At 45.4% G+C, this 23,443-nt stretch overlaps 4 protein-coding genes across 6 annotated transcripts; 2 read left to right on the forward strand and 2 right to left on the reverse strand.

Moving 5' to 3' along the window:
- The first annotated feature begins 66 nt into the window (after positions 1-66).
- LOC6569500 (vacuolar protein sorting-associated protein 18 homolog) lies at positions 67-3,518 on the forward strand. The gene is made up of 5 exons (XM_001995764.2): positions 67-457; positions 527-1,164; positions 1,225-2,641; positions 2,768-2,922; positions 2,984-3,518. Exons 1-5 carry the CDS (start codon positions 169-171, stop codon positions 3,446-3,448), a joined length of 2,964 nt encoding a protein of 987 aa, XP_001995800.1. The 5' UTR covers positions 67-168; the 3' UTR covers positions 3,449-3,518.
- Positions 3,510-4,495, reverse strand: LOC6569501 (protein C19orf12 homolog). 3 transcript variants are annotated; one of them, XM_001995765.2, is made up of 3 exons: positions 4,290-4,495; positions 3,996-4,208; positions 3,510-3,915 (listed from the first exon to the last, which is right to left on the reverse strand). In XM_001995765.2, the coding sequence occupies exons 2-3, from the start codon at positions 4,195-4,197 to the stop codon at positions 3,695-3,697; spliced, it is 423 nt and encodes a 140-aa protein (XP_001995801.1). In that variant the 5' UTR covers positions 4,198-4,208; positions 4,290-4,495; the 3' UTR covers positions 3,510-3,694. The 3 variants fall into 3 exon arrangements, with proteins under 3 accessions (XP_001995801.1, XP_032597285.1, XP_032597283.1); XM_032741394.1 differs by having other exon boundaries at positions 3,996-4,237; positions 4,290-4,401; XM_032741392.1 differs by having other exon boundaries at positions 3,996-4,214; positions 4,290-4,392.
- A 912-nt stretch (positions 4,496-5,407) lies between these two features.
- On the forward strand, positions 5,408-23,237 carry LOC6569502 (serine/threonine-protein kinase Smg1). Its single transcript, XM_032741391.1, has 9 exons — positions 5,408-5,767; positions 5,840-6,221; positions 6,278-8,573; positions 8,933-12,412; positions 17,157-17,449; positions 18,236-19,700; positions 20,526-21,506; positions 21,719-22,079; positions 22,147-23,237. Exons 1-9 carry the CDS (start codon positions 5,443-5,445, stop codon positions 22,344-22,346), a joined length of 9,783 nt encoding a protein of 3,260 aa, XP_032597282.1. The 5' UTR covers positions 5,408-5,442; the 3' UTR covers positions 22,347-23,237.
- On the reverse strand, positions 13,297-15,561 carry LOC6569503 (histamine H2 receptor). The gene is made up of 2 exons (XM_001995767.2): positions 14,741-15,561; positions 13,297-14,044 (listed from the first exon to the last, which is right to left on the reverse strand). The coding sequence occupies exons 1-2, from the start codon at positions 15,262-15,264 to the stop codon at positions 13,324-13,326; spliced, it is 1,245 nt and encodes a 414-aa protein (XP_001995803.1). The 5' UTR covers positions 15,265-15,561; the 3' UTR covers positions 13,297-13,323.
- Positions 23,238-23,443: the final 206 nt, after the last annotated feature.

Below are 23,443 nucleotides of genomic sequence, written 5' to 3' on the forward strand. Positions count from 1 at the left end.
CTGCGAAGCTTTTGGAATTATTCATCATAATTTTGGTATTTTGAGTTATCTAGCATTGGTCACACTGCACTGGGCGTTTATTGGAAAATAACAAGTAACCGAAAGACGAAGATTAAAAGTAGGCCCCATTGTTAAGCACTCTGTTTAATCCAGCTGCACTACATCAATATGGCAAACGCGAAGATGTCGCAGCCAAAATTCCTGCCTCGTATCGAGAACAGTTCCGCAGCCAGCACAAACACTCACGTCGCCCCCGCCGGCGGTAATCCTTTCGAGACAGATGATGACGAGATATTCAGCAAGCACAAGATGACCGTCAACCTGCCGAGCGACTGCAGCGGGGAACTGGTGCACTTGAGCGTTTCAAGGAATTGGATGTTCTACCTGCTGGCGGCTACACACGGCCGATTGATCCTTTTTCGGTATTTTCTGCCTCGCCCGAATTCACAGCCAGCCCGTGAGCTAAGCCCTTTCCTGTGTTGCCGATTACGTGCCGATTAATTAAATAATTGTAATTTGCTTACAGAAATTGCGCTAGAGAAATATTTGACTGGCTATAAAATAACAAATATTTTTCTGGACACAACGGGTCATCACCTGATCATATCTCTAGTGCCCAAATCACCCGGAGTCTCGCCGGACTTTCTCTACATACACAGCACGGAGACGTCCCGAGTACAATTGAAAGTGCGTCGCATCGAAAAGCTAAAAGATCATGAGATTACATCGGTGGCCTTCAACACTTACCACGGCACGGATACAACAACGGGCTCCATACTGCTGGGCACAAGTCGTGGTCTTATCTTTGAGACAGAGCTGGGACCCACAACTGACACATATCGCAAAAAGCTGTACGATCTTGGCCAGGGTCTCGCCAAATATCCGATAAATGGGCTGGAGGTGCTGCGAGTGCCGAACAGCAATCGATGGATAGTTGTTGCGACGACACCCAATTGTATTTACTCATTTGAGGAGACACTGAGGCCAGAGGAACGTTCACTGCAGCCCATATTTGCCAGCTATGTGAATGGCGAACGGCAGCCGTACTGTGAGAAACAGAAGACAGATTTGGGTTACTCCCTGATACGATTCTTTGCCCCGCCCAACAGTAAATATCCTAAACAATGGGCTTGGCTCTGCGGCGCTGGCATCCGGATTGGAGAGGTGGGTGTGTGTGTGTGGAGCGGCGCAGTAATTGATTGTTAATTTGTTTTGTGATTTTAGCTATCAATTGATTCGACCAGCACTGTCACGCTGCTGGGGGATACGTTGATTAATCTGGATTTTGAGAAAGCGATGCATTTGTCGTACGAAGAGCGGCGCATAAGTGTGCCCAAGACATTCGTGCTGACGGAATATCATGCTGTGCTGCTCTATATGGATCACATAAGGGCCATCTGCCTGCTCAATCAGGAGTTGGTCTACCACGAAGTATTCGATGAAGTCCGAGTCGGTAGACCATTGAATATGGAGCGCGATGCTGTAACTGGCATCATTTATGTTTACACCGACAAATCGGTGTTCACCCTACAAATTTCACGCGAGGAGCGCAACATTTGGCGCATCTACTTAAATAGTGGCCAATACGAGCTGGCCACGGCTCATGCGGCCGAAGACCCCGAGAACCTGCAATTGGTGTTGGCCGAACGTGCCGAGGCCGCGTTCATGGAAGGCGCCTACGAAGTGGCAGCCAATTATTATGCCGAAACCGATAAGACGTTCGAAACGGTGTGCCTTAAATTCATGGATTTGCCGGATAAGCGTCCGATTGTTAACTATGTGAAGAAGCGACTAAATCGACTAACCACGAGTGTGAATGCAACGGACGAGAGTCAAGCGGATGCCATAAAAGCGTTAGTCATTTGGCTTATAGATCTCTATCTGACACAGATTAACACGCCCGGCCAAGACGAAACGTGGCGCCACGAATGGCAAACGGAATACGATGAGTTTATGCGGGAAGAGCCCGTCTTGTTATGCACCAGTAAGAATCGGACGGCGGTGCGCCAGCTGATTGCCGAGCATGCGGATCCACATAGTCTTGCGCAATTCGCAATTTCGATAAACGACTACGACGAGGTGATCGGACAGCAGCTGAAATCCGATTGCTTTGCGGAGGCACTGCAAACGCTGTGCAGGCAACGTGATCTTCAGCTCTACTACAAATATGCACCGCAACTGATGGTGCGACTGCCGAGGCAAACGATCGACGCTCTGATTGCGCTAGATGCCAAGCTAGATATTGAGAAAATTGTGCCCACTCTGGTTGTAATCGATACGCAGGAGCAGCGAGAGCATGTTATACGCTATCTCCGATTTGCCGTCCTCACACTGAACACTTCAAACAATGCCATACATAACTTTCTCCTGCAACTGTACGCTCAGCACGAACAGAAGCTGCTGATGGAGTATCTGTATCTGCAGGGGCAGGACGAGTCCCTGGTCCATTACGATATCCATTTTGCACTAAAGGTCTGCACCGAACTAGGCATTAAGGAGGCCTGCGTCTTTCTACAATGCATGCTGTGCATGTGGACAACTGCCGTCGATTTGGCCCTTGAGTTCGATATGAAATTGGCCAAAAAGACGGCATTAATACCCAAGGACAATGAGACGCGACGTAAATTGTGGCTTCGCATTGGTGAATATTCATTGCACAGTACAGTTTTTGCTCGCAAAATGTTGCCTCTAATGTCAGTGTACCGATTTGCAAGTGATCACTGTACCCCATGATTTATTTATTTATTTAACTATGTGAATCTTTTAGCCTACCATGAAATTAAGGGCACGAACGATGTGAAGAAGGCACTCAGTCTGTTAAAGGATTGCGACTATCTATTGCAAATTGAGGATCTGCTGCCATTCTTTTCAGATTTCGAGAAAATCGATAATTTCAAAGAGGCTATCTGTGATGCTCTGAAAGTAGGTTTTGACTGATTAAGAACATTATTATTTAATTGCAACTATTTTCAATTTGACACAGGACTACAACCAGCGGATACAGGAGCTGCAAAGAGAAATGTGTGAATCCAAAGAGCAGTCGGAACGCGTCTGTAAGGAGCTGCGCCAACTGAAGGCACACAGTATTCGGATGGAGGCGCAGGATGTGTGCGATGTTTGCGATCTCATTCTGCTGGTGAAGCCGTTCTTTGTATTTATATGTGGACATAAGTTCCACAGCGATTGCCTCGATAAGCAAGTGGCACCAATGCTTGGCAAGGAGCGCAGTCGTCGACTTAGCCTGCTTAAGCAACAAATGGAAACGTTAATGGCACAAACAGTTGGCACCGCCAATCACACACCGGATCAGCAGAAGAAACGCATCGAACTGAAAACGGAAATCGAAGAAATACTTGCCGCCGATTGCCTCTATTGTGGCCTGCTGATCGAGACAATTGATCAGCCCCTTGTCGAGAATTGGGATCAAGTGAACCTTGGCTGGGAATAGCAGAGGCCGTATTGCTTATAATTACATATTGTGGCAGTCAAAACTAAAATATATTTCTCTCTTTTAAACACGTCGGCTAACTTTTCTTTATTCACGGCTCGCCTCTTTTTCTTCAACTAGAAGCCTGCTATAATATATATATGTATATGTATATGTATATGTAGATCTAAGGCATTTATTAATAAATCTATATATCATATATAGCTAACTCACACACTCACACCCCTTATGCGCCAGGTTAGACAATCAGTCAACAATTTGCATGCGCAGCTCGTTGCTAACGAACGACATAATTGTGTTGAGTATGGCCTGTTGTATGGATGCATTTTTTGCTATCAGCGGCAGGAGCAATACCACGTCTGTAGGGTGAATCTCAGCGATTGCATTTGTGACATGCTGCACCAGACTTTCGCGTTGTCTGTCCGTCAAATCGTTCAATATGACCTCGCCAAGCGGCTTAAACGTTCCTGTTATCACAAGTAAAGAAAATTGATAAATGCGTCATTAATTGGAGCAGCGCTCCAAACGAACACAGAACACTACACACCACTGGTCATTTTGTAGGCAGCAATGCCGCCAGCGGCACCACCAACGGCCAAACCAACGGGACCCATCAGCATGCCACCAGCAAAGCAGCAAGCGGCACAGATCGCTGTTCCCTTGCCCGTCTGTTTCATGGCAACTTGAATATTCCTTTCGTCAGCTATTATTGCAATAGCTTCCATAAGCTCGCGGGTATCAATTGGCATCTTGATTGTTACTGTAACTTTTCAGAGAGTGTAAATAATGCTATATTATTTTTAATGTGAAATAATATTGTTTGTGATTAATATGTGCCTACCTGGTTGTGGTCGCGTAGGGATTTCCTAAGAATTTGTTACTATTGCAATATACTTCATGCAACAACAAAAAGCTCTTAACGCGTCGTAGTACAAAGAGCATTTATACTAAGTTTCCTGAATGCAAAGAAAGAGACCAAAATATGATTGCATTCAAAAATCAGATGTCATCTTGAGCTGGGACTTGTTATCAGCTTAACTCCCCTTGTGTGTGAAGAGAACAGGTCTATACAGCAAAAATTACCGACAATATACCAAAATCTTATGCGTTTCAGTTATTTTTAGTTATTTTTGGTATTTTCTTTTTAATAGTCTTTTTTAAGCAAAACAAAAGTTATCGATAATGAAAAACCCCCGCACATTTTTCAAAGCGGAATTGTGGCGGTCAGTTTTGAGACGGCAAAACTCAAATTCGCACTGTTAACTCACTGTTAACCTATGTGGGTTTGTGAACAGCTGTTCAAGTTTCGCATGTGGCTGTCAAAAGAACATAATTTACACATTCTGACGGTGGTTATCGGCAAACCACCCAAAAATGAGGCGGGCGCTTCTCTCTTATGCTTCATCCTCCTTTTCCAATATGATGGAGCGCCAAGTGTATTTATCGTTTTATTTAACATTTTAATTTATGTACATATTACTATAATACTATAATTCTTGTGAGAATGATTTCTTAATTTAAAATCACCATTTGCGACCTTTTTGAATTTTCAGCTAAATGTTTGGCTCTTAGCTGACCATATTGTTTTTATGTTCCACATGGTAAGAGTTTATTGCTACAGGTTGCCAGTAAATCAGTTACACACCAGGGAAAACGACATATGATTCAAATTTCACAGAGGATGACAAACTAAATGTTAATAAAGACTTATTTGTCATCACAATCAAATAGAACTTAATTTTAAAATGTCGTCTGCCTTTTTTATAATTTGAACCAATTCTTGTGGCGCACTAGTGCCGTCATGGTCGATCTATTCGATATTTAAATGATCGAAAATTCGCAGCACTAGATAAGCGCGCTGTATCAGCTGCTTATCGACATTATTAAGAATATTTGGGCACACTGCTTGTCAACAATGTGACATCTCTATGAATTTAACGTGAAACCCACAATCAACAAAAACAGTTCGTCGGTGGCGCAAACTAAATACGTATATGATCACCAGTCGCGGTGATCTTTCAATGCAAAGCCCCGCTTTCCAACTGGATAAAAGCAACGGTGTCGATGGCAGCGTGGAAACACCACTAAGCGATGTGACTGGTCAGAGTAACACTGGCAACAGCAACACAAACAGCAATTGCAATAGTAACCACCACAATGGCAATCACTACAATCACAATCACAATTGCAAACACAATAATATCAATGAGACAGCGTTGTGGTCAAGATCACACGATATGAAGGCATCAAAACCCGTGCTGCGCAATATAAACACTGATATGACCAAAGGGATACAACGGAAATCGCATCAGGGCAAGAGTAAGTGCACCCCAAAAAAACACGTTATTCTATTTTGCAAAATCAAAATCAAAACTATCTGCAATCCCACAGTGCAATTCACGGGCAACGATCGCGATGCCAAACAGCAGTTGGCCAACGATGATCTGCGCATGTCGAAGATAATGCGGCGACTGCACAACGAATCGAGCCCAGCTGCCGCATTGGAATTGTGTAGCAAACTGGAAATGGCTGTGCGTACGCCGGTTAACATGGGTTATTTGACACGATCTTTCGATGTGATCCTCGATGGAATGTTGGCGCTATTCAAACAATGCCCCCCCTTGGTGGTCGAGGAGTGCTGTAAGACGCTCGGTTTGATTGGCTACATAAATCGCATGTCGTATCCCATCTACGAAGAGTTTATTGTGAAGAACTATCGCACAAATAAAAAAATGCAAAAGTATTTAATTGTCGCGCTACGCACGACCCTGAGGTAAGTATGTGTGTGTTGTGTTGTGTGTGTGTGTTGACCACGTTATTTTCTCGTAGCTGCGATCACAACAAATGCGATCTACACATTTATGCGGACAAGATAATGCATCTGCTGAAGGACTTCCTGGAGGCAGCGGATAATCCGGACAATTTTATTGCGATTAGCGAGTGTATTGTACAATTCTCGCACAATTATCGCGATGCCTTCGAGTGCCATTTTACAAATGTGGTGGACATCATAATTGGCTGGCAGCTGGAGATTGGCCAGCCCAAACAGCTGAAAGCCCATTGTGCTTATGTACTGGAACAGCTAACGCCGTACTTTAGCAATCAGTTGAACTTCAGCTATGGCCTGCTCCATCAGTTCATCGAGGATATCCAAACGGAGCTTGACGGCGAACGGATCGGTGCCTTCGTCGGTGCCTTTAATACCCTACTCAAGTGCCTGACCCGCATGCGAATAACATGCGAGTCGATTGTCTACCTTGCCCTGTCGCATCTGACCAAAATGCTGCCCGATGTGCTGATGCAGCTGCATCACGACAATAACAATGACAACAACAACAAAGTTGGAGACGACGCCGACGACACAAACAACTCAAACAACGATGCCTTAATCAACATAAATGAGCTCTTCTGCATTTGCCTGCTGAATGGCTACAGTGAACCGGATGCAGCCACATTAAATCAACTGATCCACTTGCAGTTCGTGCATATAACAAAACTGCGACAATCTCAACAGCTGAGCTGCATGTATTTATTATTGTGCACGGTGCGCAAACTTCGTGCACGCTTACCCAACACACTCGTCCAACTGATCTTTCAATCGGAGTCCCCATTTCTTGCGGAGATTCGTGTGCGAAGCGAGCATGCGGCATATAAGCTACTGTTGCGCTGCTGCCAGGAGACGTTGCTCATCCGGAATGTGCCGCTGCTGCAGCTGGCATACAAACAACTCGTCGCGGACATTGACAATTGTATGAGCCGCATTGCAGATGCCCCAATGGAGACAAATGCGAGTGCATTGCTCACCTTCCAATTGGCCGCGTTGGCCTCGCTGGCCAAGCAAACCGCATCCATTATTGGCATGTACGCCTGCAAGCCATCCATATTACAGCTGCTGATTGACAATTGTCGCGCCGAGGAGCTGATCATCTGGTCGAAGCATTCGTCCAGCCATCAGGCAATAATTGCTCTACTCATCGTCCACTGCCAGGCGAATCATAATTTTCGCAAAAATTCAAGTTTATTGTGCGATGGCAACGACAACATCATATCGCAGCCGACGGCGCACAGTTTTGGGCACATACTCAAGTTTCTGGCCCACTGTCTGTCAAAGCAGGCGGTGACACAACTATCGCCCCTGAATCTGCAACAGCTGCTGAACTGGACAAGCTCACTGCTCGCCGAGTGTGCCACGCATTCAACGATGCTGCTGCTGCACGGGGACTTCCGCACAATATGCGATTGCATTGCCAGCGTAACGCCCAAATATGCGCCCATGGAGAGTGGCCAATGTATGCTGGCCGTGCTTGGCTATGGCTGCAGCAATCTCAGCCGGCAACTGCTCGAATTATATCGCGATACGGCGTTACAGCAACTGAAAGCGTTGTGCAGCAGCAGCATCCATTCGATATATGCCCAGATCTATGCCCAATTGCCGTTACATTTGACAATTGTTAAACGGTGTGCCATCGGCATTGGCTGCAGCACGCATGTCAGCATCTGGCAACAGCGTTTGAGCCAATGCAGCGCCGTACGCGATAATGTCTTTCGCGATTTTGTGGAACGTCTGCAGACGCCGGAGGAGCAACCGTTGCCCGTTGACGGCTCTCTGCGTGCGCTATTCGTGCGCAGCTGTCAGGTGAATGTGCTCGATGAGCGCCAAGAGAAATTGACACAGTGTACGCGACGCTGTCAGTGTTTGGCCAGCGCCTGGCTGCAACACGAGGCGGCACGCTATTGTCTTGATCAGAAGTTGCGCACCACGCTCGGCAAGCCGCAGGACACGTTTCTGGCCATCGAGGCGATTGTGATGCGCTATGCTCGATTGCTCAACGGCTGTGCCAAGGATGCGGAGCGTCAGACCTTCGATGAGATGTCGCTGCAACAGCTGTGCAATACACAGGCCAATCTCAGCATGCTGCTGGGCTTCCTCGATGCGCTCGAGAAGCACATCTATAATGCCGCCGAGGGCAGTGCGTTCGCATTGCGTGCCCCCGAGAAGCCAGTGAGTGCATTCTTTCGCCTCAACAATCCCACATGCCAGTCCTGGTTCAATCGCACACGCATCGGTGTCGTCATCATTGCCATGCACTGCCAGCAACCAGAGCTGGCCGTACGCTATGCCCAGGTGAGAGTGCCTCCAATATTACACATTAGTACACTCAGTAAAACATATATAGACCAACATTTTAGTGAATCGCCATACTTTTGAAAGTAAATTTGCTTAATATGATTGTTGTGGCTTTCTAAAAATCCGCGGTTGGCATTGCCCTTAATTCCAAGTTGGATTGTTCTAATCTTTATTAAAAAATATATCTAATTTGCAGAGTGTTGTTGTTTTGGACTTGTTCTTCTTCTTAAAAACGAGAAGTTTTATAATTTTTATTATGATTTTATTCTGCATTATACATCTATATAATATTATTATATCTACATATATAATAAGCCAATTTTTCGTTATTTCTCTCTACCTCTCATCTTTCGCAGGAAATATTACAGACGCCAAAGTCCCAGGACTGCTCATTGCACAGCCAGGCGATAGTTTATTTAGCCTGGGCGCACATCCATTGCGGTGAATCGGATGCGTTGCGTGGTTTGCACGTCTGGGCGCGCTCAAAGAGCGAGAAGAGCTATCAGTGGCTGTTGCATGCATCCGATCAGGCTGCCGGTCGCAGGGATCAGGCATTGGCCGGCTATCGCAATGTGCTCGACGATGAGCAGCAGGCGGCCGAGTTGGAGCCGCATACACGTCAATTTGTGCTCTCGCAATTGATTGAGTGTCTGCACAGCACCGGTCAATGGGCGCAATCTGTTAACTTGAAGTTGCAATTGAAACGCAACGAGGAGCATGCTGACATTTTCAATCCATTTCTGCAGAGGAGCAGCGTGCAAGTGAGCGCCATGGAGTCCCTGTTGTCCAAATATGATGGCCAGTTGAGATCGGATGAACTAAATGCAGCACTGCACAATCTAAGCATTTGGCCCACTGGCGAACTAGCTGCCAATCAGCAAAAACAGCCAGCCAGCTTTGCGGCCAGCTATGTGCACGACAAACTGGAGCAGGCAGTGCTGCGTCAGACGCTCGATCCGCACGAGATGTTCGAGATGCAGCAGTCACTGCTGGACACGAATTGGCGCGAATCTTTGCTCAACACCAGCCACGAACAAGGCCATTGGCAGCAGTTGACATTGCTGCAGCACATTGTTGCCCAACGGCCGGAGCACGAGCATCTGACACTGCTGCCACTGGATCGAGAGGATGCGCTGCAACAGAGTTGCATAACGAGCAGTCTGCTATTGCGTTGCATGGCCTGGACACAGCTGTTGCGTCGCAATTGTGTACGAGACACCGAGGGCACATTGCATGTGGACACAGCGATGTTGGCACGCGAGGAGGGCAATCATTTGACCAGTCAAGCAATATTGGAACAATACTTTGGCGAACCGCTGACCCAAATCGCCGGACAATTGCTGCGGCAACCGTTGGACACAACCGATGATCAGTTGCTACGCGGCTACAGCGAGATGGCCAAGTGTTTGCATCAATCGCAACAGCAGCCACAGCTGCACTGCACCGAACTCAGCTCCATCAACATATGCGCCGCACTCTGCCTCAATATCCAGAAACAGCAGCAGGAGCAGCAGCAGCAGGTGGGTGCTGAGCTCCTGTTGACTCTATCAGATTGGATAAGTGCGCGCAGCTGCAGTGGCTTGGCCACAAATATGTCGGCCACGTTGCAACAGCTCTTGGACCAGCTGCCCGAGTGTCCATTAACTAGCAACAGCAACAGCAGCAGCAGCAACAGTAGCAACAGCAGCAGCAGCCTTCTACAGCCACATGGCGAACGTGTTGTGGCACGGCTAATCTACGCCAGTTTGCAGCAGCGGCCCGATAACGAAGAAGCATTGATTGCGTATGGCAATTGGTGCTATCGCTGGGGCAAAAAGATTGTCGACAACGGTTGCATTTTGAGTCCAGTGGACATCAATGCCATTAGTAGCGAACTGGGCGGCGGAACTGATGCGCTCGACAACGATACGCTGCAGGAGCTGATGCAGGCGCTGCGCATGGAATCGCCGCCGGGCAGCAGCTGCGAAGAGACGGACCTGCAAACGGATGCACAATGTGAGCAGCGACTGCGTCGCCTTGAATTGCTCGCACATCGGCCGCCGAGCACACTGGACATGATTGTGCGCATCTGGCGGCGTGCGATGGCTCAAACATTTGATTACTACAAGGCGGCGGCACACTCATACTTTCACTATCTCAGCTTGAAGGGATCGGGAACGCAGCAATCTCGTTTCCATGTCGACGATAGCAATATGGTGACAACCACATTGCGATTGCTACGGCTGATTGTGAAGCATGCGAGCGGTTTGCAGGATGTACTCGAGCAGGGACTGAAGACGACACCGATTGGACCCTGGAAGGTGATCATACCACAGCTCTTCAGTCGCCTCAATCATCATGAACCGTATGTGAGGCAGAGTGTTTGTGCCTTGCTCTGCCGCCTGGCGGAGAGTCGTCCGCAGTTGGTCACCTTTCCCGCTGTCGTCGGCGCCAATCGTGAGCTGCAGGCCACGCCCCTAACCAGTACTAGCACCAGCACCGGCACCGGCAGCGGCAGCGACAGCAGCTCACCAGCAACTGAGAGCAGCTATGCCAGCCTGTTGAGTGCCCTGACCAAACAATCGCCCGAGGTGGTGCAGCATGTCCAGCTGCTGGTGAAGGAGCTGCGTCGCGTCTGCCTGCTGTGGGATGAGTATTGGATCCACTCATTGGCGCACATCTACAACAGCTATGTGGGTCGCGTCCATAGCATGGCCAGTGAGTTTAAACCGGATGATCTGGAGGGCAAACAGAATCGTTTCGACAGCTGGCGTCCGCAGTTGCTGCAAGATCTGGAGGCGTTGATAAGATTTACGGCACGCGAACCGGAGACAAGCTATGAGCGCAATTTCAAGCGACGTTTCGATGCGCCCATCAAGCACACACTGGACGCACTGCGTCATCAACCGTATCCGGAGGCATGGGACAAACTGAAACAGCTTTATCACATCCTCCAATCGAACATGCTGCGCGGCACAAGCAACACCCTCAAAATGCGTTGCATTAGTCCAGTGCTGTGTGAGATTGGACGCATGTCCATCTCCATGCCAGGCCTGGATGCACAGGATGAGCTGCAACCGATCGTTATTGATCATGTGGAGAGTACGGTATGCATTCTGCCCACCAAAACGAAACCCAAAAAAGTCGCCTTCTATGGCAGCAATGGACAAAAGTATACGTTCCTCTTCAAGGGACTGGAGGATCTGCATTTAGATGAGCGCATCATGCAATTTTTATCCATCTCGAATGCAATTATGGCCAGCAAGAATGATACACCGAACAGTTGCTATCGTGCACATCACTACTCTGTCATACCACTGGGCCCCCAATCGGGTCTAATCAGTTGGGTTGATGGGGTGACGCCGCTGTTTGCGCTCTACAAGAAGTGGCAACAACGCCAGCCGGATGCCGACGCATCTGCCTCGTCGCGCCGCCTCACCGATTTCTTTTACAGCAAACTATCGCCGCTGCTGGCCAAGCACAATATGCTCGTGACTGATCCCCGTCGCCAGTGGCCCCTCTCCGTGTTGCGTCAGGTGCTCAACGAACTGATGCAGGAGACGCCCAAAGATCTGCTCGCCAGGGAGCTGTGGTGTCAGGCCGGCTGTGCGGCCGAATGGCGTCAATCGGTTCGTCGCTATACCAGCTGCATGGCCGTCATGTCTGTCATTGGCTATGTAATCGGGCTGGGCGATCGCCATCTGGACAATGTGCTCATCAATTTGAGAAGCGGCGATATCGTACACATCGACTATAATGTCTGCTTTGAAAAGGGTCGCACCTTGCGCATACCGGAACGTGTGCCCTTCCGCCTTACCCAGAACATGGTGCATGCCTTGGGCATAACGGGCATCGAGGTGAGTGCCTCAAACACATTTTCATCCATTCATCAGACTCTTAACTCTTAACCTTTGGATATTTTATAGAATTTGATTAACAGTCAATCACAACTGGTTAGTAATGCTCTTTGCGTTCGGCGGTGGTTTACACTTTACACTCAATCATATTTTGTTACGTACTCTAGGAATTCTTGGGTAACCCTGCGCTTCGTACTCTAGGAATTCGGGGCGTGCCCTTCGACTTCTCTTTTTTTTTGAGTTCTTGGTGAACCCTTGGATTTCAACTGAAACCCTTGGATTTCAACTGCAGAAACCCAAGAAACCCTACATTTTCTGCTCTAAAAATATTCTAACCTGGCCAAAGTTGAAAGATTATAACGAACCCGAATATAAACTAGGCTAAAATCGGTCGAGCTGAGCGTTCGAGCAACAAATTTAAATTTGTATGCAACTACTATGGATGAGATGTATTTGAAATGATTTGATTATGCTTTCCCCTATTCCGATTTGAAATTTCATGCTTTACTTGTGATATGGTTTCATGATTTCCTATTTTGTGAATGTTCGTATTTCTTGTCGATCGAGTTTTCAACAGTTCTACATTACTTTCGTCTCTTATTTTGTCACCCGAATTCTAGAAATCTCTATGAGAGAGAAAGATACTCTAAAGCTTTTCTTAAGCTCGTTGCAGGGAGAGACAGAGAGAGAGATGGATTATTCTATTTGAAATATTGGCTCTTACACCTCACCTTAGTTTGGATATTTTATCATATCGCTTAACGACAGAGTTATCAGCCATTTAAGAAGACTGGCAAATTTTGGACTTGTTTTAAATTGGAATTTCTTCACAGGTTTCTCTTTTTTTACCAGCTCTACTTGAATTTAGAACAGCCTTTGGGTTTGGTATCTGATCGATTTATTAATGCTTGTTATGGCGCTCCTGTGCACTGAGTTGAGGATTGTGTTTGTGGTTTGGTAGGTTTGCTATTGGATGTGTGGCTGGTATTGCTTTTACTGTTGCTATTGCTGTTGCAGTCACAGTTGCTATCGATGCGCTGCTTGACGCTGTCGGAGGGTAAGTGCAGCTCCAGATCGTTGTCATCGATGCGACAACAGCTGGCGGACTTGCAGCACAGCGTTTGGGCAAAGGCACGTCGGAAGCCGGCGTTCTTCCATGAGTAGATGATGGGATTGAGGGCCGAGTTGGCCATCGCCAGCGAGAAGGTTGTCTTATAGATCATCGAACTGCTCCGACAAACGCTTAAGAGTTGCGCAATCGCGACACAGAAATATGGCAGCCAGCAGAGCGTAAAGCAGCCCATGATGAATACAACGATCTGAACACTCTTCCAATCCGGATGCAGTATGCTATGGCTACTATGCGTATTGTAGACGACAGATTGACGGAGTCGCTTCGCCTGTTTGGAGGCCTCGCGCATGATGCGCCAGTAGAAGACCAGCATACAGATCCAGATGATTACGAATCCGGGCGTTATGATGCCAGCCACATACCAGGGCATCAGCACTTCATCAAATTCGCAGCCCTGCGTCTCGGACCATTTATTCCAGAAGATGGGTATCAGTGCCACCAAACCGCCCACACACCAGTTGCACGTGATAATTATGTAGGCCATCCGACGTGTCATATAGCTAAAACGAAAATATATTCAGATTTAAATTGCAGTTTAACAACTGAGAACTGAACCGGAACCGGAACCTAAAGGTATACACTATATATAGCTGTGCCACGAAAAGAAATGGAACTGGTTTGAACTTGATTCGTGATTTAAATAGGTATAGAATGTAATGAAGGTAATGGAGAAAAGGTCTAGCTTCACTTTAATCCTTAGTCGTACAACAGTTTCGCATAGGATTAAAGATACTGTTTAATTCTTGTGCATTGTTTTGATTTATCCCAAAGTTGCAAAAAACCAACTTGGAGTGGAAACTAACTTGAGTCACAATCGAATTTATTAGAAATTGTAGTCTAAAGCGTATTTCTCTTGATATTTGTATCCTCACATAAAACACTTCACTTTTTGTTAGATTGCTCCTATGGCAGCTATATAATATATGGCATTCCCAAGTCGATCATTTTTGTGTACAAATGTAAGAAGCTCAATCACACGCATAATTCGTAAGTTTTTCCCGAATAGTTTTGGTAAACAAGGAAGTTGTTCATTATATATTTGATGTAGTAGTCCGATGTCAAAGATTTATTATTAGAATAACACACATAATTAGTGAGTTTACTCTGGATATTTTGGCAAACAACAAATATGAATTTAACTCAATATAGGCGGTAAACGGTGGGCGTGGTCGTGGTCAGATTAGATTAGCACTTACCGTCTGTAGTGCAGGGCGTACATAACTGCAATATAACGATCCACGGCGATGGAGATCAGCGTCAATATGGATACGCAGCAGGCGCAGATGAAGAGGAAGAAGCGGAACAAACAAAGGCCACGCAATCGTCCCAAATCGTGGCCGATACCCATATAAAATGCAACGTGATAGGGCAAAGCAATACCCACAATAAAATCGGAGACGGCCAACGAAAGGATGAACAGATTCGATATGACCGAGCGTAGATTGCGGCAAGTGCGCACCGCAACAATTGTGAGAGCATTGCCAACCAGAATGGCAACAAAAATGATCGCATTTATGGTCAACCAGAGCGCCAGGACCGTATTAAATGGCTGCTGCTCCCTCTGAAGAAGCTCCTCGATCGATGTGGGATTAATGATTGGTAGCAGGGTATCGCTATCATCGTGGCTGATCGCCCAGTTGTCGCCCATCCAACTGTTTAGCAGCTGGCTATTGCTCTCCGTTGGTGAAGATTCCAGTTGCATTTCCTTGTTGGTGGCCATGACGCAAAACGACGATGACGACGACGACGACGACCAACACGACGTTTAATGGGAATCTCCCACAAACACACACACACACACACGGTGACAAAGCGCAACTATGATACGCACTGTGTGCCAGTGTTTAGCAATCTGGTCGATAGTCTGCTTCACATGGGGCAAAGGACTTGGTTAAGTTGCTGCTCCACCGCTCGACTGCTGCTGCTGCTGCTGCTGCTGATGGCAGTTCGTGGGTGTCGTTTGTTTACGTTTCGGTTTTGCACCAACTGATAACTGACAGCGACCAGTGACAGATCCAGCGTGAGAAACACAATCCGTTGATAAGCTTTGAGAACCCACCCAACCATATTGGGCGGCGTGCTGCTTGCACTCAGAAAAACAATCAAAAGTTATTGTTTTTTGTTTTTTGGAAATAATTTCCGTAAATAAGAAAATATTTTTCTTAAAATTAGCAAGGCTTAGCAGGTCAAATATGGTTTTTTTTTTGTTTTAAATTTTGTACTAAATGGAAATAATATAAAATATTTCTAAAATGTAGAGTTTTTACAGCTTAACCAATGCAAATAAGGTGAGTAACTCCTGGCAGCAAAAGTATGGCGAATCTTTAAAATTTACTGCAATATTTTTTCTGAGTGTGCCCCACAATTAAATGCGGTTTTCTGCAAAACAAAAAAAGACAGAAATCCTCAGCGTTGCCCGATGGATTTGTGTAGCGTATTTTGTAGTTTCCACCTGGCTGGCATTTGATGTATATTAACCGGTGGGGTAAATGATTACCAGCTATCTAATGGGTTCGCCTGCAACTGGCACATTTCTCTATCTACAGGTATTTCGTGAACGTATTTTTAGCACTTCAGTGTTAACCCTAGCTGAGCTGTCAGGCCTACCTCCAGCTTATATTTAACAAGTGATATGATTTCTATATTTACAATTGGCCCACAAAATTGTTTCGGACACTTCCATGTCAAAGTTCATATCATGAATTTTAAGGCCAGCTCAACTTTTATTTATACATTTTAGTGACCAGAAGACAACATTTGTAATAAATCCCTTTCTATCAAATTTTGACCATTAAGCAACTATTATGGTAACTAAATAATTTTCATATTGCGAAATGTACTGCGTATTTCACAGTCTCCAATACTATTGGCTTCTGCTATAAGTGGCACTTGTCTTATACTAAACATGTCCAGGCACCTTTAGATCTAGTATATTTGGCCAAGATAAGTTCTATAAGCAGTAACAACAATTTGTCGAAAAAAAGATGTTGTGAAGAGTCCCAATTGTATCGTCATTGACAAAGAAATGTTCCAATGTTGACAGGGGATTTTCCTAATTGTCCTAACCCCCACGGAGACATGAGTAATACATGAATAAATTTATATGTGCCACATTAATAAACACCAAATATCAACAATCGAAACAAGTACAAACTACGCACAAGCTGCAAAGTTGCTTCTCAATAAAACAAATGCAACAATCGACAATTGTCCACAGTGATTGTGCGTATCTGGAATAAAGGTTGAAATCTTTTACATATATATATTATATATATGCCTAGTATATCATAAAATCAGCAGTTCGAATAGTCCATATAAAAATGTTTGGTTTGTGTCGCTTTACGACTGCGACGGCTGTCGAATGTATCTTCCCCCATCTGTGTGTATATATACGATTTGTATCTATTTGATAGGCGTGACGATAAACGCGATTTGTGCGAGCATTATTTACGAGTACGCATACGAATCGTATCTATTTATGATCTCCCTATAACATATAATACAACACAGATATATATGTGTGTGTGTGTGTGTGTGTGATTGCATCTATTGTTATCTATTCGTTTTCTCATATTGTTATTGCTGGTTTTTTTTTTTTTTGCTATCTTGCAGGGCTCGTTTCGTCTGGGCTGCGAGTATGTCCTTAAGGTGATGCGCAAAGAGCGGGAAACATTGCTCACCCTGCTCGAGGCGTTTGTCTACGATCCCCTCGTCGATTGGACGATCAACGATGATGCAGCGGCTCTGCGACGTGCCGTCAATGCCAAACCCTCGTCGACCGCTTCCAATGAGATGAAATGCCTGAAGAAGGACAAGTCGAAGAACAAGTTGCACGATTGGGATGCCAAACGGCGGCACCTTGTCGGCAAGCTGAACCAGTGCCAAAAGTTTTGGAGCTCGGCCAAGTGAGTAATATCGATTAGAGGACATATCTATCATGATTTTCTGAACTTATACAACTAAACTCAATTCAGTCACAAAACACACACAAAACTTGTAAGCAGAGCGGAGAATATTGCATATTCATTATCCACACTTAAATGCAAATTTCAATTCATTTTGCTTGCTGAGGCATATTTCTTCATTTTGTATAGAGATATTTGGGAATATTTGTATGCATCTTGAATTCAAACAGTCTTATTGTAGATCATCCGATCATCCTTTTATAAATCCGGCTTGTAGAGGAAATAGTAATAAGTAATAATAGTAATAGTTTAGTTTAGTGTTGGGCTCCATGCTAAGTGCTTGTTTTGTTTTTATTATATTTACTCCAATATATATTTCAAATCCCGTCAAGATTCGTATTCAGGGAGACGGATTCCCATTCGTCCATTTAGTCAGCTGTTTCTCTACATATGTAAACAGATAAACAAAAATCATTAGAGAATAAAAAATTTAACTTTTATTTTCTCTATTTTTTATAATACAAAGTAATCGTTAATTGGGCAATTTGCTAAATAAAAATCAGAAGGAATTTATTTAACATTTTCAATTGGAATTAATTAAAATTATTACGTTTTTCGGGCATATCTAAATGGAATTAAATTTCAATAATTTCTTGCACATTTTTTACTGCGATTTTTCCGCTTTTTTTCTCTTATAAAAATTGCAAGCAATGCTGAACACAGATCAATGTAGATTTGAAATTAAAAATTATGACATAGCTTAACTTCGCTTAACTTGCTTTACAGACTGAAAATACTGCCGCAGCTGTCGGAAATGGTGGTCGAGATTGGGAAGCTGCAACAGATGCAGGCGCAGCGTCTCAGCGCCGACCAGGAGCTGGTCAATCTGAATAAGCGTTCGGCTCTGATAGCCGAAATCAATTCACTTGGCACGGCGATCGAGAGTCACAGTTTCAATACGGCCTCGTCACGCTATGCCATCAAGCGTCGCCACGAGGAAATGCTGGCCGAACAGACGGTCCAGTGTCGCGCGGACTACGAACGGGTGCAGTGCCTCCTGGCCAGCTATAATCAATGCCTGCAACAGTCGCAGCTCATCAAGTTCAGTGCGTGTCTCGTTCACTTAAAATTGGTGGCCGGCAACTGGAACACCAATTACGACCAGCTACAAGAACAGGTGCATGGCCATCTGCCCGGCGACATTTTGGAGGAGTTAAATAGCACACGCCACCGGCTGGGCAAGCTCTCCGTCCGTCTGAGCGATCTGGGGCTACAGTGTGTGGAGCATATGCTGCAATATGCATCGATTATGTTTTACTATCCGATGCAGGCGAATCGCAAGAACAAGTATGTGCGATTCCGCGACACGTATGCACAGCATCTGCGCCATATGGCAGATAGCAGTTGTGGCAGCGTCTGTAGCAATAGCAATAGCATTGCCCCCAGTCCGATGTGCCACATCAATGTTGGCGAACAACTGAAGATTGTTGAAACACTGGAAACGGTTTGGGTGCAACTTACCTGTCAGCTGTATGAGTTGCAGCAGCAAGTTAGCAATGTAGCAAAAGAACCGCAACCGCAATCCGTAGACACGATCCAAGAGAGTAACTTCAGCCAGATGCTGCACAATGCGGCACTCATCCACACGATGGATGAGGCAACTGCTGCATTTACCAACTACGAGAAATCCGCTTTGGCTACACACGACACAAAATTGACGCAACAACAATTGCAGTTCATAAAGCATGTGCGCACCATGTGCCGCAAACTTGCCGGGGATTCCGTGCACTCCGTCCAGTCCGAGCAGGCCAGAGAGCAGCTGAGCGAACTTGACACGGCGCTCGACTCACTGATTAAGTTGCAGTCCTTCTTCAGGGAGGAATTGCCCGTGAGCATCTTTCGCCTGCTGCTGCTCAGTCCCAATTTGGATGATTTGACAGCGCTGCTGCAGCTGAGCAGCAAAGCGCTGAGTGAACGATATTCGCAGGCACTGTCACAACACAAAGAGCAGGAGGAGCACCACCATCTGCCGGAGGAGAAATCATCAGTTCCGCTGCCCACTGTCAGCGATCAGTTTATGCCCTGTCTACAGTCGGGACACGAACAGTTCGAGAAGCTCGATCAGTTTATGCTCTGTCTACAGTCGGGACACGAACAGTTCGAGAAGCTCACCAAGGCACTGGAACGAATTGAACGCACCATTAAATTGATAATCGATGATATTCCGGATGATCAGACACAGCAATATATGGTGAGCTATTTGGCGTCCAAGTCCAACTGAGAGTTTGAAAAGTAATAGAAGTGAACCAAAGCTTTGCTCCATCTTTCAGTCTTTCAGTTAAAGGGAAACACTAAAGTGATAATCAGCAGAGAGAGAGAGAGAGAGAGAGAGAGAGAGGGCAACATGTAGATCAGAAGATTTCAAGATGCTTGTCAGCAAGGGAGGGGATGTATTGGAGAATTACGATATATATATATATAATCGAAGGAATCGAAGTCTTCTCCCAAGTATCGAAACAGCTTTACAGAGAATCCGACAAACCTAATTGAGCTCCTCGTTTTTTCGATGCATAACTAAACTTAAGAGCAAACTAGAAAAACCACATCGCATTTGAAGACAAGTTTGATGAATTTGGACTTTGAAGATTTCGATTGTAATTTCTGCGGATATAAGGTTTTCAACATACCAAAATCTTTTGTAAATTTACCTCAGAATCTGATTAAAGATAGCTTTATATATTTATTTAGACACCCACTACTGACATGGACAATATCAAGATTGTAGTTTAGCGTAGATAAGGACTTGAGATACTAGAAATGGAAAATGAGTTCAGTTTCCACAAAGTTAAGGGAGTTTGATGATTAGAAAGGGTGCCTACGAAAGAGAAAGAGAAGGAGAGAAAGATAGAGAAAGCAGAGAACATGTTGAAAAGAGTGAAGAACACAAATAATAATTTCGAATTGATCTTTGGTGATTTGATCGGATTGTCTCCCACATAAAAATCATTCTTTGTGTATTGTCATAAAGTTCTCTTCTCCTTAAACATACTGCCTTTCCATCTCTGATCCGTTGCAGGAACTGAGCATATTGAAGAACGCGAGCAGAGAGCATCTTAGTGGCGCCGTTTTCTTTGAGCTGGTGCTGCAAACGCTGCGCTCCAGTCAGAGCTACAATATCCGGCTGATGGGTGGCCCCGTGCACAACTTTATGCATCGTTTGCAACAGGATTATATTGTGGGTCTGGTGCCGCTGTTGTCCTATGCATTCTATACGAATTGCGGTACACGTTGCCACGAGTTGGCCGCGCTCTCCGATTGTCCGACGCAATTGCTGCAACTGTGTGATGGCTTCTTTGCATCTCTCCAAGCGAAGGCAACGTTGCTACAGCAAAAGCGCGATATATCGCAGCTCAGTCAACAGATCGAGACACTGACGCTAATTGCATCGGCCCATTATTGGGCCTATGGTGAACTGCTCGATTACGAGCTGTCTTCCCCACACATCATAAGTCGGCAGACGTTGTGCAAAGCTATCTACGAGAATTGGCAGACACTCGACGAGAGCTCAGCGGTCATGGAGCAGCTGGTTCATCAACTGAACTCACAGCTGGAACAGCTGCAGGGCCATCGCAGCAACTGGAATCGCAATCACATCGATAGTCTGCTGCGCATTGATGAGCGGTTGCATAAAAGGACCCTCAATCACTTGGACATGATTGGTGATGTTAGCAATTGCGCCAGCGCCCTCTGCAGCATCGAGCAAATGGGTACAATTGGTCAGGAATCACAACAGCAACAACAACAGTTGCCCGAGCACATGGAATCCTGGCTGCAATGCTATGCCCAGTGGCAGGAGAGCAATGCACGGATCAGTGCTGTCGAGCAGGCCGTTGTGCAGCTGCTCGATCCCGAGGGTGGCATCGATCAGTGCTGGTTAACGAATGTCCAAGGACTGCTCGAGGATTACACGTGCAAGGTACAGCGCGAGATATCGACGCTCGAGACCGAGCAGCAGACGCGTCACACATTCATTTGCACCCTTCTCAAGGATATTCTGGTACGCAACAATTCCTTAAGTATATTAGAGAAACTGGCACTTTTTGTGGACTCAACGAGATCAAACCAACTTTGGCAAAGGGACCCTGCTCATTCAATCAGTTCAATAACTTACCGCTACCGACCTTTGTGGATCAATCATCAATCATCAATAATTAATATTTATTATTTGTATTTAATTATGCCATTAATCTCACATCTACATTGTTGCAGCGTCAGCAGGAGCATATGCCACGCATTTATATGAGGAACATGTGCGCCGAGCTCGAGGATCAGACGAGTGGTTCGGGCAAATTGATTCCGCTGGATGTGCAGCTGCTGTGCGGTCATGTGCGCGACTCCCAGCGCAAATTGTTGAACTTCTTCCAGCTGTTGGTGGAGCTGCGCAAGGATCTAAGCGGCGATCGCCATGCTATGCAACCAAGCACGCTAGCCAGTTGGCAACAGCAGCTGTTGCTTATCCAGGAGATGATCAACCACGATGTCGATGACTTTTTCAAGAGCATCGATGAGTTCCTGCAGCATGCTGCCGATGGCGATTCGCTGCCATATGAAACATTTACGCATAACAAGGGTAAACCGTTACATTTCGATTGTTCCACCTATTCACTGGAAGCTCATCCATACTTTTCAATTTGCAGGTGCTCCAAATTCGCATGAGCAGAAGAGAAATGCGTACGGGGTATCCGTGTGGAAGAAGATACGCATGAAACTGGAGGGACGCGATCCGGATAGCAATCAACGGAGCACCATTGCAGAGCAGGTGGACTATGTGATACGCGAGGCAACTAATCCAGATAATCTGGCCATATTATACGAGGGCTGGACGCCGTGGGTCTAACGGTCACCGAACCGGATAGTGCGATAACTAAATGCATATATTGCAAAACAAGGCATTACGTATGTTTTCGAGGCTGACTACAGTGGAACTCGATTTGACTGGACGCTGCGAAGTGGTCTGCCTGTAGCTGCCAATATTTGTGCGCATATATAGAAGTTCAGGTTGGGGTCATCTGTCGCTTTATTAGCGCTATGCCCCTCTCCCACCAACTTCCTCTTCCACAAAAAAAAAAAAAGAAAAACAAACAAAAAAACCACCAATGCTCGAAAAGTAAAGTCGACTACAATCAATGAATTGAAAATTGAAAGACACAAAGACAATATCGTTTCGGTTGCTTTCGTCCATATTACGGCCACCCCTCCGCCCTCAATTATGCAAAGCGGGGGAGGGATGGAGGTAGGAGTAGGAGACCAAAACTCAGACTCTGGACGCACGACAAAGAGTAAAAACGAAATCGCCAGGCCTTGGATTTATTTCAGAATTTTAAATTAATTTTTAGTTTATAAAGAAAACAACTTTATAATTTCACTTACTTAATTTTAAGCACAAAGCTTTTTTTAATTTAGAGTTTAATCATTTCAATCAAACTTATCCTATACCCATCTAATTAATCAATATTCACACACGCATCCATTTGACAGGTGCAATCAAATTGGAATTTGTTACCTAATTAATTTGTTAATTTACAGCCTTTATCTTTCGTTAATTGATTTTTGCGCTGATTAATGATTAATACTAAATGCCTAAAGATTACGAGAAATGCATGATAAATAAATGTGTTTCAATCAGTTCCATTTCGGATGAGTATGTCAACTAATTAAGCAATTACACAACTTGTACAAGGATTCACAAATCAAGCTACAAATAAACAAAAACTTCGTGTACCAAAAACGATATTTCCATTTATCTGACGAGCTATGGGGTGTTGTATGCATGTGGTATAGGTTGCCATGCATGTGTACCAAAAATGGTACCAATTTGGTTGATGTATTGGCTATGTATTGGCTAAATCATGATAGAGTAAAAACTGCTGCATACTTGGAGGCGAGCCATGAGCAATTTTGTATCTGGAGGACAAAAACTATCTGTTTAAAACA

The sequence above is a fragment of the Drosophila grimshawi genome, unplaced genomic scaffold (assembly GCF_018153295.1).
Source record: "Drosophila grimshawi isolate 15287-2541.00 unplaced genomic scaffold, ASM1815329v1 contig_848, whole genome shotgun sequence".
Lineage (NCBI taxonomy): Eukaryota > Metazoa > Arthropoda > Insecta > Diptera > Drosophilidae > Drosophila > Drosophila grimshawi.